The 20,645-nt window shown below is 35.2% G+C and overlaps 2 protein-coding genes and 1 pseudogene across 2 annotated transcripts; 1 reads left to right on the plus strand and 2 right to left on the minus strand.

The window, feature by feature from the left end:
- Positions 1-3,411: 3,411 nt before the first annotated feature.
- Positions 3,412-5,330, minus strand: LOC143566452 (putative F-box protein PP2-B12). Its single transcript, XM_077053150.1, has 5 exons — positions 5,218-5,330; positions 4,803-5,130; positions 4,515-4,700; positions 4,313-4,413; positions 3,412-3,984 (listed from the first exon to the last, which is right to left on the minus strand). Exons 1-5 carry the CDS (start codon positions 5,313-5,315, stop codon positions 3,495-3,497), a joined length of 1,203 nt encoding a protein of 400 aa, XP_076909265.1. The 5' UTR covers positions 5,316-5,330; the 3' UTR covers positions 3,412-3,494.
- Positions 5,331-5,424: 94 nt separating this feature from the next.
- Positions 5,425-6,504, minus strand: LOC143566469 (receptor-like protein kinase ANXUR1 pseudogene; annotated as a pseudogene).
- Positions 6,505-10,563: 4,059 nt separating this feature from the next.
- On the plus strand, positions 10,564-14,111 carry LOC143566470 (uncharacterized). Its single transcript, XM_077053164.1, has 6 exons — positions 10,564-11,613; positions 11,759-11,874; positions 11,947-12,274; positions 12,819-12,986; positions 13,105-13,205; positions 13,610-14,111. The coding sequence occupies exons 1-6, from the start codon at positions 10,564-10,566 to the stop codon at positions 14,049-14,051; spliced, it is 2,205 nt and encodes a 734-aa protein (XP_076909279.1). The 3' UTR covers positions 14,052-14,111.
- Positions 14,112-20,645: the final 6,534 nt, after the last annotated feature.

The raw sequence follows: 20,645 nt of genomic DNA on the forward strand, positions 1-20,645 counted from the left end.
GCTGAACTGAATTAGACTTCAAGTCTGCTGATCAGACCTCGAGTCTGCTGAAACTGAAACAGACTTAAAGTCTGCTGAATAATACCAACTAGGTACTTATGCAAACCTATTATGATATATAGGTTAATAGCATACTGAAGCCAAGAAGGTTGATATTTCCAACTGATAATATAAGGTGAACACGTTAACCTTTTACTGCCTGAACTGATTTTACTCTTGTAATAGACTGGTTGTTTATTACAAAGAGTCTGATAAATGTTTGCATAAGATATAATCTCTAAAATCGTTATAATACAAAATAGATAATAAAAATCAACTCAGACCAAATACACATGTGTCTGGATCTAAACATAACTGATAATTGGCATACAAAACCAAATCAGTCATAACCAGTTCTCCATAAGGGTTACATAGCCTAGGGGAAGGTTGTCTCCGAACAGGGGCTATGTACTCGGGGAACCTTTGAATTGTGTGTGTAGGGCAGTGGTACAAATCCCGGGAATGGACAGGCATTCCTGCTGAGATTGTGAACAGAAAACTATGTTTGTATTTAACGACTGTTATAAATGTTTTATCGAGTCAACGTTTCCCCAGCATATAGCTAACGTGTTTTTCCTACCCTTTGCAGGTAACTAGATGATAATAGATGATATACAAGGATTGGAGTCATAGAAGATCGCTCGAGATGGCTCGTTTTTAAATATTACAAATCCTTATATTATTAATATTACGGTTTTGTAAAACTGAAACTCGGGTGTTTAATTCCCGAGTAGTTTTGATAATGTAAATTAATATTTTAATACTTAAAGACTTCCGCTAAAATAAACCCGCTACTCTGATAAATTTACAAAACAGGTATCAACTGATGATCACACTCCTAAACCCTGAAACGGGGTGTGACACTTATGCTAAAAAAACTACCACTCTCAGTCTCCTCAGCCCTTCTACCGCTAATGTCGGCTAATGCTGAGCCACCAAACATGGGGCGGAACCCTAGTCGCTTTATCCTTCTCGATTCACAACAGTCCTTCTCACTTTCTCTTTCTCTCTCTCTCTCTCATAAGATCTACAATCAATCACCGTAATTTTGAATCCACGTCAACGGAAAATCGAGTTGCATGGTTCCATCACCGATCTGAGATCTAAATTAGGTTTTGTAACTCTGGGGAGCTTCGATTAGCCGCGGCATTTATGTGTAACACAAACATATAGGCTTCAAGTTTTTGATACTTCTGCATCTTCTCCTTCGATGAACTGGTAGCCGACTCGTTTTGGGTCTAAGAAACTAGAACCTGATGTAAGGTTAATCCAATTTTTAGGCATAGTTTAATGCTTTACTATAATGATTAAACCTAATATAATCTTTATGCAGAAGATATGCTTTACAGTGAAGGTGGCGGTGACGGCTCGCCGGAGTGCCGGAGATGAAGTTGTGGTTGCAAAAGGGGGTAACGGGAGGCTGGGTTGGGTTAAATAATATTTTAATATATTTATAAATAATTTAAAGAGCCACATGCCATGTAAGCTGCCACGTAAGCATTTTTTTGACAACTAGGTGTGCCACGTAAGCATCAAACTAACGGGGTTAACATTTCGTTAGTCGCGGACCATTGGAAACAAATACACCTTTAGTTGGGACCGCCACCAGCCAAGTGTTAAGTTAGGACTGTTATTTGCCAATAGGGCATAGTTGGGATTATTTAAAACCAATTTTCCTAAAAAATATAACAGGTATTCATGTTGTAATCTAAATTAATCTTACCGTAAAAGAAGACATACAACTATATAAACTTGTTTTGCAATTTGTAAAGTTTGCATAGCCCATTTGATAAATAAACGACCGAACAGGTTCTGGCCAGAACCGATTAGCAAGAACTGACTTTACAAGTTCTGGAACTGAATCGGTTTACTATAATAGGTTCCGGTTCCGGTTATATTTTTCAATCATTTTCAATTCCGGTTCGATTCTCGCGAATCTTAACTGCTGCACAGCCCTAGTTGAGGGTATTTATGTCTTTATAAGTTTTTGATATTTACGTCCTATTTATTGTATTAAAATATATGTATTATATAAAAAACAATGAATAAATAATTTAATATAATAGGACAATGTTAAAATACAAAAAACAAAAATGAGAATGGTGAAAAGCAATCTAATCCATTGATCTTATATTTGAATTGTTGAGATCAATTTAAGAATAAAATTTGATGAAATTGAAATAAAGGTAATAACCCGCTTATGATGACTTTCTCTCTCCGCATGCAAGACACATATCAATTCCTCTATCATTTTAAAACGTTTATAACTTTTTCATACGATATTCTTTTAGAAAAAAATTCACCATAATAATAAGCGTTTTTTATCTTTAATATGAATATCATATTGTTATATAAAAATAAAAAAAATAGTGGGTTTTTATGTATTGTGTTATTGGTTGTTTATTGTGTTTTTTAATTGGGTTTTCTATGCATTGCGTTATTGATTTTGGTCATTGTGTTTTTCATTTGGTACTCATATTAAAGATAAAAATTAAAACAAAGATTACGTCATTGCGTCTTTTTGTTCGCCATTGTGTCTTTGTGCTCAACATTTGTCTTTCTACTTATCATTGTGTTGTAGCCATTGTGTAATACGTTCATGGTCTTTCGTTTGGGATTGACATGTACCGTTCACTTAATTTGAGAAAAATAGTATTACGTTCATTGTGTATTACGTTCAAGTCATTGTGTATTACGTTTAAGTCATTGTGTAATATGTAGTTTCCATTGTGCTTTATGTTTCAGGTTATTGTGTTAGGAGTGGATTGGTGGGGGAGGAGACAACCACTATGTGTTGAATTCAATAATGGGTGTTTTTTATTTTTAAGAAAGGGTATTTTGGTAAATTTACAATAACCATAACACGATAGGACTAGTGAATTGGACTGAACAGACTAGAAAATGAGATGGAAATGGGAAAAAAAAAGCTCTTAGAAGAAAATAGCAGTTCTCTCAAAAATATTTTATAAATAATTACCCATTGGGCTTAGCTTACATAATCAGTCGTCATTGTTTATATAAATCAGTTTTTTAACAACATAGAGACTGTTATCAAAATCAGCTATTATCAAATTATATTTATTTTTGTCTTACTGCGAAATTAACTTTATATTTTGTTATCTATTAAACATGCAATATATGGTGTAAAGTAACAATAATAAAAAGAAAACCATGGCTGTTAGTATGCAATCAGATTAATTTCGCCAACCTCTTTTTAAAGCTGATTAACTGAAGGAAACATTTTGTGTTAGGACAACTTTGTAGTGGCCTTTCCTTTATGGTGTTCATCAACAATTAACATGCATTTCACCAATATTCAGGCTATTTCGAGTCCAGTTTCTATTCTGTTATTAGTATATCACAACGAAAAAGTACAAACAAGTAGTATTGGCCACAATAAAGTAGGATCCGCCCATAAATTCACAGTACAAACTGTATATTATAAAGAAGAGAATCTACACGGCGGGCCTAAACTCAAGGCCTTGCACAATAACCCCTTTGAGGGACATGTCGTAACTGGAGAACTTAAGACGTGTGGAAATCATTTTGACAGATTCATGTGCTTGTGCCTTCTTTTGCACCATTTTGATGGTGGCACGCGTTTGGAATTCATGTACCTGTACTTCCATCCAGCCATCGCTCCTCTGTTTTGGAAGGCCTTTTATACTTCTTGGTTTATTCAACGGGTTGAAGGTTTTTATTTCTTTTTCATTCCAGCTGATGACCGGGGTTCGAGGGGTACGTAAAAAGACATTGTAAACTTCTTTCGAGTCTGAATCCTTATCGACCACTTGCACAGGAGGAGGCTGATCAACACTTTCGTGGTCATGTGGCAATTTGTAGACCAGGAAAGCTGCGTATGCTGTTTGAGGTGACAGCATTTTGGAGCTGAACTTGCAGTAAATACCAAACATGTCAAAATTACAACAAGCCACTTCTTCAAATCTGTGAAAACACATATTCCAAACATGTTAAAATTTGATAACATATAGACCCAAAAAGAACTTTAAACCAATCTCATATGCATGTAAATTTGCTCAACCTTTTTATTTTCTATAAAAAAGATCCACTTCTCATTGACGGGGAGAAACAGAACAACTATACTGATGCTTATATATAAATATAATATACATATTTGGAAACAGAACAGTTGTGAACCGTTGTTAACAATAGGCGTCTGCTACTAAAATATATTACCACTTGGTGTCACAAAATGCGCACACACATGTATGCATATAAGAAAAGATCAAGGAATGGGAAATAAGAAAAGAACCTTGTTTCGGGTTCAGAGTTCCATGTCCACTTGTCTTCTTCTAAAACGGCTCTCGCTGGCAGCATTAGGCATTTCTTCCCATATTTGTTTAGATAAAACCACTGTAAATCAATAATAGGCAGGCATGTAAGTGCTGCTCGTATGAGATTTAAGGGAACGAGCGATAACAATGTTGATCTCAAATATGATAGACAGAATTTACCTCTTCACCATAACTGAATTGAAACCCCTTGCAAAGGATTGAGAACAGATCCTTCTTGGTTTTCCATTGCACGCTGTCTTTTGACCGCTTGATCATGTCTTCATAATCGCTTAACATATCATCAAAATATTTCTGTATGCCTAATTGCATATCAACCTTATCATTCATTAACGCTTCATGGTCTGCCTATATAACATAATCAAATCAGACTTAACTAATGAAAAGAAAAAATAAACAAAATATATATATGGCATGAATCTTTCTGCAAAGAAATACGAGTTCTCTTACTTTCTTCAAGGGTCGAAACTCAATGCCCTCGACTAGCATGGTCGGACAGCACTCGGTGTAAAACCAAATCTCAAGATCAACAGTTCTCTGGTCACTGGTGAACTGATACAACTCTGCCGCCAACCATCCATATTCTCTCTCGTCTGATACGAATGAATAACAGCTTCTTAGCTCCCCTTTCAACTTGTATTCAAGGCCTATATATCGGCTTTTACTCTTGTTTTTGAACACAAGGTTCACAGCATATGTGACTTCGGGAGACAAGAATTGAGCCTGGACACGCGTTTTGAAACTTGCTCCAAACGGATCATAGCAGCCCCCTGCAAATCTGCATGATTGAAAGCAAAGAATGATGTACTTGTGTACCACAATCAGAGAAAATAAAAAAGAGTAGAGCAGGATGAGGAAATATCACCTTGAATTGCATTCAGACGAGTGTATATAATGCGGAGGTTCACTTGCAGAAGTTAAACATCCTGCTATAGATATCATTTCACAGTGCTCTCCATCCATATTTAAGGAAAACCACTGTCCATAAAAACAAGGTCGGCTTAGTTTGGCTGATGAATTCAATGAAGAAGGCATCTTAGTTTTCAAGTTACAGTGTCAGAATTATAAATAGTTAATAACTGGAATTGGGAAACAGTGATAGTGTGTCAGGTTTTACCGATCTGCCCCAGTTAATAAGAGTCCCTTTGAGGAGGAGCATCTTTAGTTCGGTCTCGGGTATGTTATTCAGAGGATCTTCCAGAGCGATCATATGAAGTTCTTTGTTGTTCCCAGGATCTTCCATATGCCTCTGCTTTGTCGGTTTCACTCCTTGATAAGGCATCTGGCAATCAAGTGCGGCTGCAAGTTTTCCCACAACCTGTGACATCGTTGGCCGTTGTTCACCAGAAGTTTGCAGACATTTAAACGCGATGTCCGAATACATTTTTAAAGCATTTCCATCTATCTGTTGTTTCAGATCATTAAAGACAAGCTCTTGTAAGTTATTCTTCTGTTTGTAGCTATTTTTCCACATGCGCACACGACTTGTGTCATCATTGTTACAATGTCTCCCACATAACACTTCAAATAAAACAACCCCAAAAGAGTAGACGTCTGACGCTTTGGACAGGTAACCCGTCTCTATATACTCTGGTGAAATGTAACCAAGGGTTCCGGCAAGGGTGTTGGGGACTGTCCTTGAGAGTCCAAAGTCGGAAATTTTAGCAGTCCAATGTTCATCAAGCAGGATGTTGGAAGACTTGATATCACGGTGGAGAATCCTATTGTTATTGCCCATGGCTTCATGAAGATATGCTAAACCCCTTGCAACACCAACGGCTATCTTGAGACGTTGGAACCATGTGAGATGAGTGGAAGTTATACGGCGGTCAAGGCTCCCGTTGGAGAGATACTCGTAGACGAGAACCCTTTCACCAGCCTCGTCACAAAATCCTACGAGAGAGACGAGATTTTGATGCTTGAGGCGGGTAAGCATGGCAATCTCGCTGAAGAACTCTCCTCGTCCAAAGTTAGGATCTCCGAGGCGCTTCACAGCAACCACGGTGGAAGAGTGAGGCAGCTGTCCTTTGTAGACGTGGCCGAAACCACCGGCAGTTTTTCCGATGAGCAAGGCGTCATGGAAGTTGTTGGTGGCTGATTTGATGTCTGCAAGTGGGATTTGAAGATGTTTTAAGTCGCCGTCCCCGTCCATTATAATTGTAGGTCAACAAGTGTGTGTGTGTGTTCTTTGTATGTTGTGATCAGACAGAGAAGTAGCTGCTGCTGCTGCTGCATAAACGCCAGATTTATACATAAATTATAACAGTACAGTTGGATCAAATTGTAACCTAAATTAGGCAATTTGGGGATGGAATATAATTGATTTGATTTGAGGGATAGTAATAATAATCATAAAATAAAAAGTAAACACAAGCAATCTAACATAATGATTCGGATCAGAAATGCCCATGTTGACTTCCGCGGGCAAATTAGAACCCCTAAATAAAATAAAATAAAATTGGGAAAAAATCTTACAAATTAAAATTGATTGACAGAGGATCGGCGGAGATGCAAGGTGCGTCGAGTGTTCACAGCAAGCAAGATGTCAATCAAACATCCTCCTCCTTCGTTATTGTAGAAATCCAGATGGACCAAACGCCTCTTTATGAGAGTCAATGGTTATTTTTATAATTAATAAACAATATTATTTATAATTAATAAACAATTTTTTAGTAAAAAACATAAGCGGGTCATGGGTCACCAAATCCAGATAACTTTTAAACGGGTTATAACATATCATTTATTTATGAAAGCCTTTCATCATCAAACCCTAAATATATTATTAACTTTCTTACAATAAAGAAAAGTATTAAAAAAACAAAAAATGTAAAACAACCATTCTCTCAAGCCATCAGATTACTTTATTTGTAAATGAAGATTTCTCACGCATTTGACCCGAATGCACGGGTAAAGGTCTCACCAAACCCAGATAGCTCTTAAACAGGTTATAACATCTCATTATATTAAAAAATAATCTCATCAAATATTTGATATGAAAATCCTATAAAATAGGAATGTACTAAAATTTAATATCCTATTTTATTTTAAAAAAAGATATTATTTATAATTAAGAAACAATTTTTATAATAAAGAAAATAAACGGGTAATGGGTATCACCAAACCAAATAACTTTTAAACCGGATTATAACATATCATTTATTTGTGAAACCATTTCATCATCAAACCTCAAGTATATTAATTATTAACTTTCTTACAATAAATAAAATTAAAATCCAAATATACATATATAAATATTAAAAACGAATAATGTAAAACAACCCCCGTAATACGGGGGATAAAATCTAGTCTTAAATATATATATATATATACACGATACTTTTAAAAGCTCTCTGGTTGTTCCAAATTTCTTTTCATGCCATCAAATTGCTTTATTTGTAAATGAAGGCATTTGACCCTCATTTACGGATATGGGTCTCACCAAACCCAGATAGCCCTTAAGCAGGTTATAACATCTCAAGAAATTAAAAATTGATCTCACCAAATAGTTTATATGAAAATTCTACAAAATAGGGATATACTAAATTAATATATGATTTTTTTTTTTAAATATTATTTATAATTAAGAAACAATTTATAGTAAAAAAAAATAAGTGGGTCTTGGGTCCCACCAAACCCAGATAACTTTTAAACTGGGTTGTAACATCTCATTTATTTGTAAAACCCTTTTATCATCAAAGTATCAAACCCTAAGTATATTATTAACTTCCTTACAATAACTAAAATTCAAATTCAAAAAAATATATATAAATATTAGAAACGAATAATGTAAAAACAACCCCCGTAACACGAGAGATAGAAACTAGTAATAATATATAACAACAGTCACTATAAAAAAACGTAGTTTTGAAATTCGTGCCATATTATGTTTATACAATTATACTCCACAAGTTTCATTTAGTTGCATCTTTAACCTCACATATCTGTTTACATATGGTACGTCACAACTTTCATTTACTTACATAATTAATCCTTTAATTTTTTAAATATGGTAACCCTCAAGTTCTATTAATTACACAACCAACAAACAACCTTTTAAAATAATAACCATCAAGTTTTATTAGGTTACACAAATAGCCATAAAAGCTTTTAATATGGTAATCCAAATTTGTAATATGGTATAGAAGTCATACATATATACTCAGCGTTGTCAAAATCGCTAGTCGCTTGCCGGGCATTGGGGTGAGGACTAGCGATTAATTGAGATTAATCGGATCAGACTTTTATGTATAATTTTCAATTTATATATACATATACATGCACACATTTTTATATGTAATTTTCAATTTTATATATACATAAACACATTTTGGCCATAACTTGGCTTGAAACCGCTGGTTTTTTTATGGAATCTTGTCGGAAACCACTAATTTTGGTCGGAATCTCACCAGAAACCATCGATTTTGGCCGAATTTGACCATTGACCAATTAATTGGCCAATTAGCCTAAAATTAATTAGTGAAGTGGGGACTAGCGGTTAATTGAGGATTAATCGGCGCCTAATCGGGATTTTTGCAACATTGTCTATATATATATATATATAATACAGAAGAGGAGGGCAAATTAAGACAGTTTGAGATTAAGTAATATACAAACTAACAAGCACATGATACAACCTATATAGCATGTAAAGGAGAGGCAATATAGTCTTTCAAACATATAATCTCACGTGCATTTTCAATTCATTTAAAATATTTATATCTTTTCACCCTCAACTTTTGTTAAATTAAAGAATACTTACAATTTTTGCCTCCTCATATTTTAATAATTTTTTATTATTTATTTTAATTTTAAACTAATTTCTCTCCTACGGTTTTTAAACAGTCATAACTTTTTCATGCGTTAACAATTTTTAAAAAAGGTTGCATCATAAAAACAAATATTTTATTCTCTTTAATTTGAGTATGATATTATTGAAGTTTTTTTCAATTAAAAAAATTAGCATGTTACGTATGGGTGTTCAGGGTCAGTTTTGACGGTTTTTAAGTTAAACATATGAGCCAAACCGTTAGTTACGATTATTTGTCGTCGAAAATAAAAACTAAACCATTGAGAATTGAAACCGAAAGTTAAAGAAAAAATCAACCATGAAACCTAACCGATTATCGATTTAAAAGGTTGGATAAATCCAGTCCAGCCGTATAAGCCCATTAAAAAGTAGCCAGCCCATTCCTGGTCGGTAATCCGGTTGACTTCCCGCTTATTGCTGAGCAATTTCATTTTCCTTGTGTTGCTGGAGAAATTTAGATTAAGAAATAAGAAAAAAGAAATAGATTGCATTGCATCCGTTGTCCATCCACACCATATATCGCTTCTCACTTTATTTTGTAAGTTTTCCTTTCTTTAATGAAGTCAACGCAACTGATCTTATGTACTTTTATTTTCTGATCTGTTTTCTTTGTCATCTGATGTTCTATAAAATGTTAATTGTTTGTATTTTCATTTTATCAATTATTGATCATCTTCACTACTATTTTCCCATTTATTTTGGATTTTAAATTTGATTAACCTTGTATTGAGAATACTGATGAATTGATGATATAGGAAATAATAATTGTTAAAGTTATTTGTTGTTTTCAATTCTTCTTTTCTTTTTTTTTTTTTTTTATTGATGGACAGTTGGACACTCATGATTCTTTTATTATTATTATTATTTTTAACCCAAACTTATAGTTAACTTACTATTGAACAAAATATCCAATTACAACATATAGGCAGGTAAGCGGTCAATAAGCTGCGCCGCCACCCTTTTGAATGGCAAAACCGATCATACTGAAAACAGGTTATAGTTCTTTGGCGTCGATAAATTATTGCTCTTTTTTTGTTTTTGCCAATCTGTTTATGGCGCCTCGAAGATGTTTCTTGGATCCGCGAATGGTAATTGGGTCTCCATTTGAGTAATCAAAAACAAAGTCAGGGGATTATACTGGTAGTTAATGTCATCTGAAAAAACAAGCAAAGCATAACAAGTTAAGTAGCTTGTTCAATTAAGTGGTGTAAGACGTTCCTAGCTAATTACGGTGTAAATTCCATTTCATTACAGAGATTACAAACACCTTTGTTGTTGGTTAGTCTATTTTTAACGTCAAATTAAGTTTATTAGCTTCAGCTTTAAAGCTCAACTACGCGCTGCATCTATGCTTGCTTGTAATACTTTCTTTGATTTTTCTTATTATTAGTTGACTAACAAGTAATGGAGTCCTTCATGAAGGAGTTTGAACATCTTCAAATCCGACTTAGAGAGATACTATTAGCCACCAACAACTTTGATGAAGCCAGAGTCATCGGGCATGGTGGTTTTGGGCAAGTGTACAGTGGAAAACTGTCCCACTTTAAGGGGCGTAGCATGGCTGCTATTAAGCGTTTGAATCGTAAGTTTGGGCAAGGAGACCATGAGTTTTGGTTAGAGATCATGGTACTTACACGTCACAAGCATGAAAAACTCATTGCTCTCTTGGGATTCTGCATCGAGTCTGATGAAATGATCATCGTGTATGAGTATGCATCTAATGGAAGCTTGGATCGCTATTTAAAGTCCTCTGTTTTTACATGGACACAACGTGTGAAGACATGCCTTGATGCTGCAATAGGAGTAAGCTACCTACACGACGCCAAGGGCACTAAAGAAACAATTATCCACTGTGATATAAAGAGTTCCAACATCCTACTCGATGCATATTGGAATGCTAAAGTTTCGGACTTGGGATTGTCAAAGATAGTGCCTGCCAATTGGCAGCAGATGGGCCTTGTCACCAACCCTGCAGGAACCCTTGGGTACAGTGATCCAGTGTTTCTGAAGACGTACTTCCTAACGAAAAAGTCAGACGTGTACTCTTTTGGCTTGCTATTACTGGAAATGTTATTCGGGAAATTATGCTTTGATATAAGAGATGACAAAATTCATAGTTTTGTGCCTATGTGGCAAGAAAGCTCTGAACAGAATAAACTACAAGAGATTATATTTGACTGTCTGAAACAACAGATAGATAAAAAATCTTTGAAAACATATTCGGATATTGCATTTAGATGTCTGGACAAAAATCTTGAAGAACGGCCAACGATGCCAGAAGTTGTGAAAGCACTTGAGACTGCACTTACATATCAGAAGCTTTATGAAAGAGTGAAGCGGCCAAATGACTACACAGAAATGCTGTTGACTGCTGCAGATCCTATGAATGATAGATCTGAAAGCGAACTGGAGATGCTTCTCCTTAAAGGGATCCTTGTTAACAATGACAAAACGGTAAAGCTAAATACTATAGCAGTTATTCCTAATTTCAATCCCATCACCACTAACAATATTTATAAGAAAACAGTTTAAAAACAAAGAAAATCTTGAAGAATTCATCCTAAATTGGCCAAACTAAGTTGAATTGTTTATTGGACAGTGGTTTTCACGTAATATAAATGGAGATCATTGTGAAATGATATCTATAGCAGCATGTTTGGCTTCAACTGCAAATGAATCTCAGCGTTTTGTAAAGTCGCCTGAATATAGTTCAAGGTGATATTTCCTACCCCTACTCCCTTTTGTTTTCTCTGATCGTATATAATTCTGTGATGTTTCTTTATGCAGGTTTGCAGTGGGCTGCTATGAACCATCTGGAGCAAAGTTTAAAACCCATTTGAGAACTCATTTCTTGTCACCACAAATCAAGTACACTGTAAACCTTGTGTTCAAAATTAAGAAGAATAAAGAAGAATATATAGTCATTGAACACGAGTGTGAAGGGAAGAAGGGAACATCTTATTCGTTCCTACCAGGTGAGAGGGAAGATGGATGGTTGACGGCTGAACTGTATCGGTTTACTAGTCACCAGAGAACTGTTGAACTTGAAATTATGTTTTACACCAAGTATTGTCCAAATTTACTAGTAGAAGGCATTGAGTTTCAACCCGAGAAAGTAAGCTCACCAACACCAGCTTATTCATACACATTATTTTTCTCTGTGAAGTTTTTTATGCTGTCTTGCTTTCGGAGATGTAAATTAAATATGTGTGTGTGTGTCAATATATATAAAAGGAGAGTGCTTATTGCTTTAAGGAGAGTATTCTCTACCCTTAAAGCTAACACTGTCCTCAAAGCAATTTTGCTCCACCGTTTAATCAGATGTTGTTCATAGGGTTTGGGGCTAATCACTTCCTATATACATTGATGCAGCGTATGTACTATGTAGAGTTAAGCAAGCTGAACTATTAAATAGCTTAAACATTTTTGGACCTTTAACATGATTTTTAGCAATCTGGTTGTTAGAGAAAACGAGATACAACTAGCTGGTTTCTTGTGACGTTACAACAATCAAGCACCAAACATATACTAACAAGTTTTGTTTGATAGTGACACAATTAGCTCTACTACTATGTGGGACGATAATTTTAACAAAGAAATTATTTCTCTGTTTTGTCATTTTTAAAATACATTTTTATTTTGGGAAATATTTCCGACAGCACGTTCATATGCAACCCATGTCGCACAAAGAGACATATTGGAAAGAAAAATTACCAGCGGATTATGAAGACATAATCAAGTGGTCAAAAGACGGTGTGCGATGGGAAACCACAAAGGATCTGTACTATATTTTTCACAGGGGGTTTCTACTCGATGATGGTGAAGAGGTAAATTCTAGCATAGTTGAGATCGACATTGTGAAAGATATATTGTGTGCCTGTTCACTTAAATCTCGCATATACTCATAAGTTTAAAACGGACACTTACATTTTTATCTGTTTACAGTGGTTTTTTCTAGACAAAGATGGGAAAAAATGTGTTATGGTGTCAGCAAGAGCAGCTTTGGAAGAAGACAAATGGAATTGGATGCGTCTTGCTGAATCCAGGTTACTTTTTACTTCTCATTCTCTTTTCTTGTATATGTGTACGTTTTGCGAGCTTGTTAACAAAGGTTCTCAATGTTACATATAGATAGTAACACAATATATTTTAACAAGTTTCGTTCAATAGTAACACAATCAGCTCTATTACTACTTTACGGGACGGAAATTCTAACCAGATATCTCTTTTCTGTATTTTGTCACTGGATTTTAAAACATTTTGCTGCCAAAAAAGAAAAGGTCTAACATATCCTTTTCTGTTTAAAGAAAATTGAGAATGCCGACATGTTAAAGTTAATCAACATGTGACACATATGAGATGAATTCTAGTACACGAAACACTTTTAAATTCCTATTGGGTATATATGTTGTCCAATTCTAACACTTTATTACACGGCGTCTTTTTACAGATTTGAAGAAGTGGCTGATTGTTGTAATCTTCCCAAAGTTGGCATATTTTGCAAATTCAGGTCCAAACTTTTATCACCTCAAACAACATATGGAGTTTACCTTGTCTACAAGTTATCTGAAGGCTACAGGCATGTTAACCCGCCTCCTGTGCTAGTGGCTGATAAAGGTTCACATCCCAAGGAAGTTCACAATATATTTTTACGAACTCCTCAAACCCCAGTTACCAGCTGTAATGCTAAGAATAAAGCCTTGAGCCCATCGGATATACCCAAAATGAAAGGCCTTCCAAAACGGCGGAGCGATGGTTGGATGGAAGTACAAATTCATGAATTTCAAACCCGTCCTACCATCAAAATGGTCTCTACGCGTCTCAGCTTATCCAGCTACGACATGGGTCTTCAAGGAATAACAGTGCAGTGCCTTGAGATTAGGCCCGTATAGATTCTCTTCTTTAATCTTTATGATTGAGTTTAGACATGATAGAACTCAAATTGAACATATGATACACAAACTCTACACTCGTTGTGAACGCAAAAGCCACAAATGCATAGGGGAAACATAGATGTGTTGTGTTTTTTGATTAAAAACATTACGATGAATTTGAAGTAAGAAATGTTAGACTACTAATCTTGCGTAAGTACGAGGGGTTAATTGTCATAATTACAAAATCTAGGGGTTTTTGAGTTAGTTTTTTCCTTGTTTACTCTAATAAGAATTGGTGTTGATCTAGGATTGGTTGGTTTATAAATATGTTTATTTGTAATCAATTTCAATATCACAAATCAATCAAACAATCCAGATTAGAATAACCTCTTAAAGCATGGGTTGTTGAAGGATATGAACTAGGGTCATGAAAAACAAACATTAGAATGGAACTAAGCATGTTTTATGATGCCTTTTAGGAACTGTTAATTTAGGTTTGTTTTATCCTAACGATTCAAAAGAAGGGTTTGTTATGCATATGCAAGGTTATTTGTGTGCAATTTCATATCTTGTTGCAACGCCCTCAAATCATGTTGAAGTCGTTGCATTACATTAAGCTTTTGGAGAGTGTGGTTGGCCATGATATATGGCACCGGTCATATTAACTTCTTGTGGAATAGAGAAAGATGCAAGTTCAATTGCAGTCTACAAAGATATCATGGCTTGATGAAAAACAGACATATCAAAATATATACCTCCAAGATTCTTTTCTGTAGCATCCTACTTTTAGCAATTAATGAATAAAAGGATTTTTATTTATAAGTGTGTGAACTATTATCTATTTTAAATAATAATAATAATAATAATAATAATAAGGTTAAAGATGGACTTAGAATTTAAAATATGGACTAGAGATTGTTATGGGCCTAAGATTCATTGGCTTAGATATTTAAATAATAAATACATTAAACCTCTCCCTAAACCCTATATCTCATATTCCCTACTTTTCATATTTGCCAAACACACTCAAAATACACACACATCCTTCTCCTAATTTTGGATCTAAAAATTTCAAGACAAATCCAACCTGTTGTGTTATAATCATCCAAGAAACAAGAAAATGTTCAAGATCTAGCCTGGCTTAGGTACGTCTAATGATATATATATATAGGGGATGAATTTTTTGAGAATCATGTTGAGCATGTAAGAACTTAAGAACTCCATTCTAGGCCACACATTTAATTAAATTGATTGGAATATGTGGTTGAGATTAAATCTGACAAAAAAGTCAAAGTAGGAGAGAGAATAAAGATGTAAGTGGTTACACTTACTTTTACGTCTGTTACGCGTGTGTAAAAAGTCGACTTGGTGCGTAAAAAATTCTGTAATTTTTTTACGTGTATGTAACCTACATATATTACGCATGTGTAAAAAAAATTCAAAAAAAAAATCGTTACACTGAGTTTTTTCGAGTTCTTAAAATTCAAAGGGGTTCTCATTTGAAATCTCCCCTACATATATATATATATATATATATATATATATATATATATATAAAGCCTTTTCGTTTATGTTCGGTTCGTTAGGTGTCTTAAGGTTAGCTAAGGCGGGTTTATGAATCGATAAAGGTTCAAGCTTTAATCTAATCGAGTTTAGGTTCTTGATAATAATAATAATAATAATTGTAACATTTTCGTTTTTCCGTATTCGTATTTGTTTACCCGATTCGGGAATGTAATTTGGATCTTTCTTATCAATAAAATGATGCATTTATTAGTAAATTAATTGTGTTTAACTTAGTTTATAATTCCCTACTTTCAATTGTGCCAAATAGCCCTTAGAAACTCTTAAAAGCGTTTAAAATGGTTTAAAAACGCATTTTTGGAACTTTATGGACCAAAACTGCCAAAAATCAAAATTTGGTAGGCGCCCCTCTTTCGCGCGACGCGAAGGAGGAAGGGCTAATCCTTCGCACGGCGCGAAGAATGCTCAGACCAGCCAAATTTGGGTTCGATTCTCGTTTAATACTAAATCTTTCCCTAAATGACCCTAAATCACGAAATTTGAGCAACAAGTTATTTAATCTGCTAGGGAATAATGTCTAGGTTCATTCTCTGTATTTTGGTCGATATATCAAAGATTACAAGACCCGATTTCGTCAGCAATATGTTATTCGTTTACCAAAACGAGTCAGTTTCTTGTTCTACAAGTTGATATACTAACTATATAAACAAACCATAATTCCAAATTCTAGAATGTTACTGAATATTGAATTCCCAGCCGTCGCATCCACTAACCGGACGTTTACGCTCTCGTTTTTTATTTATTACTCGAAGATCACAAGCTACAGTTTGACTTTGACACTTTTCTGACCTTTGACCTCGATTTCTCGTCAACTCAAGCATTATCCGGGTAAGTTGTTAACTGATGAATTGTTCACTAATACTCACCTGTCAATAACCCTCAATCAACTTCTGAGATTGAGGGGTATTGACAAGTCAATTTAACTCAAACCCGTTTTAAGGGTATATTGGTCAATAACTTTGACTAATCAATTTCTCGTACTTCTGGTCGGAATCGACTTTCGGTCCAGAAGACTTTTATATTTGTTTCGAGATTTTAAGGCTGTTAAATAAAACCCAACTTTCAACTCGCTGTTCGTATTCCGGTTAGCACTAGCTCGCTTAAACGTTTAATTTCTCACAACCGGAGTTCTAGACATCCGTTTGGATCAATTCCAGCAGCAATATTCTCGGTTTTAACAATAGTTTGTCTCAAAGTTTCAGGTATATTTGATTTACCTCAGTCGACACGTTAAAGGATGATTCGATTATTTTCTCACCATTTATTCTTATTTTTGCTCACTCGCCTAAGAAATAAGGTGAGATTTATCATTCCCCTCTATTTTACTAATTTTATCAAAGTTTTGGGGACATATGCGTACTAATACTTATTTTGTATTACATACATACACAAACTAGCAAATGTATAATTGTATAATTGTATGTATTCGATCAAATGTTACTTGTTACTTGCTTACGTGTTTACTTTATTGTATTCGGAGAGGTCCATTATAATCACATTATAGTATGATCATACGACTGTCACAGTAACCAACGCCCGCTCGCATGGCAATGGTCAACAGACACATTATTTGCTCTCAGTTTGATTGTTTATTACCGCATTTATTTCGTTGTGCTTATTTACCTATTTTATTGTATCATGAAAACTGGTGATATTCTCACTCAACCTAGTATTGACAAAATCTACTTTATTTTCTATGCATATGCAGGTTACCAGTTGACTTGAAGTTTGACGTGAAGAATGCATAGAAAGACCTTAAGAAACCTAATAAAGACTATTTCTATTTCTATTTTGTTGGGATAATTTATTGTTTTGGATTGCTTTTGCCTTGTTTGAATATTTGTGCACTTTAATTTGAAATAAATGAATTTAATAGATATTGTCATATTTTTATTTTATGATGATACCTTTTGAGCTGTGAACAATCAGTTCGCACCCCTGACATTTCTGCCGTAGGTTGGGGTGTGACAATAATAGTAATGTAAAATCTCTAAATTTTTTAGCCAAAAATGTCAATTTTAAAAGTCAAAGGACAAAAGTGAAAATTTTGAAGATTTGGACCCGTCGCGCTACGTGACAAGTCAGAAACAAACCCGTCGCCGATACGCGACGAGAATATTACAAAACCCAAGAATGGGCGGTGTCGCGCTACGCGACGAACCCACTCATCCCCTCGTCACGCCACGCGATATAGACACCACGCCATTACAGCACGTGCCCAACCACATGTCAACATGTGGCAACACAGGACAAGCCAAATGTCACCACATGGTGACACATGGCAGGTCTACCCGTCGAATCATCAAACATAGTGGGCGTCGTTGCGCTACGCGATGGCCAACCCAAGCCTTTGTCACGGTACAAGACAGAATATAATATTCAGAGGTGGTTAAAAGGTTTGTCGCGCTACGCGACGGCCTAATTCAAGCTCCGTCGCAATACGGCAATGGAATACAAAATTTTGCTTATAAAAGGAGGCCACGGGTGAAGTCCCATCCATCCCTCACACCTCCATTACACACACATAGTCTTGTAAGTCGTGCCATGATCCCGACGGTCCGACGTGTTTGTTTTCTCGAAGTACGTACAAGTAGTTGAGGTTCTGACGATTCAAGTCTCCCAAATACCCGACAATAAGTAGGAGTGTTGCCTGCTTTAAGCCTAGGCATTTCGTCAAAAGTGCTCGTATAAGGTAGCTGTTCCACCTGATTATTTTATTATATTCGACTTAGACCCTAGTCAGCTGTATAGCCCATACCTTGATCAAATATAAATTAAATTTACTTTTCATAAGCCGAGGGTTTAAAATAATGTTTCTTTATATATTAGAAACATAAAATATTATATGTGAAAGGTATAGTCAAAATAATATTTCTTTTTGAAAGAAGAAACCTAATATATATGTTTCTTCATGAAGAAGAAACGTAGCATATAAAGGATAAATAAACAAAGGGGACTAAAGGTCCGAACGCTTTAAATAAACAAATGATTTATCAAGGCAATGGTTATGCTAAACAGTCTAAAGGTCTGAAGCTAGATCTTTAGATCTAGATATTTATACAAGGTTATTCTTGTACTATAGGTCCGAGGCAACTCTAGAACATAATCAGTGAAAGCGATGATCAGAACAAAAGTGAGTACGCTCATATTTATCAAACTCTTTATTCGAGTTAATTACCCATAAACCAAAGGTTACATGGGATAATGTATGGCTAAAACTTTAGTATCTGTTGGCATTTAGGCTAGTTACTTGCGTGTGGATCCTTACATATGTGGGCAGAGGGTAGGCATACCCCACCGCACATGGTACCAAGTCCCCGTCTTATTGAGCCAATATATAGGGCCATGAGGGAAGGACTAATGTGATATAGGTACTCCGAACTAAAGGTTCGCTGATTGTTTTGAGTATGAACTAAAGATTTTCATAAATGTTTTTAAAGTCGCCAACATCTATTGCTGACTTACTTTATAAAACTATTTTACAGATAATTAGGAATAGGCGATTGGAGATGATGGATAGCCATTAGAAGATCATATGAAGTTTTTGTTATTAAATAATGTAAATTATGGTTTATGAGTTAAACACTTTTGTAACAACTATCGGGTGTTTAATTCCCGACTTTTGGAATATATTAATATTTTAATCAAGACTTCCACTTTGCAACCTTAAATTCTGATATATTTACAAAACAGGTACCAACTATTGGTCACACTCCTAGGTCCTAAGTTGGGGCGTGACAAATAATAATGATGGTTCCGAACATATGAGGAATTGAAGGATAAACTGACCAGCCTTAGTTTGTGTATAAGAGGTTTGATTGGGAAACATTTAGCATACACAAGTGGTAGCTGGGTGGATAAGACACGGACCTGGTAGCCCCGGGACGCGGGACCAAACCCCGCTATCAATCGGTTCATTCCTTTTTAGCGAACACCATCTGACAAACTATTTTTAGCGAACGACAGTTGGAGCTGAGCAAGGTCTGATAAGCAAACATGCTCAACAAAGCAAAGCCCATTTTAGCAAATCCACCAACCCATCCGAACACCGATCATCCAAGATCCAAACCTGAACTCCAAATCTGAACACCCTAAGTCCAGGATCCGAACCTGAATAGCGAACCTAGGATCCAACCGACGAATAAGAACCCAAACAGCGACCCGTGGGCCTAGATGCAAGCCGATTGCGTCTAAAACCTAGGTGGGTCTGACTACAAATCATAGGCCTGAAATGACCAAGCCTAGCTACCGTGGGTTAGTCTATGATAATCAAGATAATTCTAGATAAACTAAACTGAACTAACCGGCCTCGTCAAATCCGTTAAGTCTCGTTGACACAACTCATTAAATTTTATGAGTTAAAAAGTCATTGTTAATCCCATTAACAAAAAGAAATAATTGATAAATAAAAATAATAGGGATCAAATAGTTATCTCGTTAAGTCCGGTTAATTGCGACTAACTTAGATAGAAAGTTAGATGGATCTAATTAACATGGTTCGTTATCTAATTCGACTTAGCATGTCCCATTAGCTTGGTTAAGTTAATTTAACAATCTTCGTTAATTAAGGTCACCCTGTTAGATCAGTTAAAATTAACAAACAAGCCTAGCTTATCAAGTAAGCTTAGTTAACTTAAATTAGAAACTTAGTTAGTTATGTTAGTTAGTTGTACGGTTATACGTTAAACAGTTAGTTGTGTTCAGTTAAAGAAAGGGATTACCATAAATTTGGAACGGTTAAGGATCCGATGAGATTCTAGCCCCCTTTCCTTTTAAATGTTTTGGGGCTGCATGCATACTCGTAAGTAAGAAAGTAATATGCTTTGTTTGAATTAGCAATGTGTATCGAATGTGAATGTTATATGTATATATTTATATATATTGAAAGTATGTAAGAGTAAGTAGGGTTACAGACCCTTATAATATCCGTGAAAGTTAGGGTTACGGACCCTTACAATATCTGTGAATGAGTAAGTGCTAATATGATAAGTATGGTAAGAAAGAATGTAAGTAAGTATGTGTATGCAA

Source organism: Bidens hawaiensis, unplaced genomic scaffold (genome assembly GCF_021521415.1).
Source record: "Bidens hawaiensis isolate Kalapana, Puna unplaced genomic scaffold, B.hawaiensis_p1.1 tig00022893_1, whole genome shotgun sequence".
NCBI lineage: Eukaryota > Viridiplantae > Streptophyta > Magnoliopsida > Asterales > Asteraceae > Bidens > Bidens hawaiensis.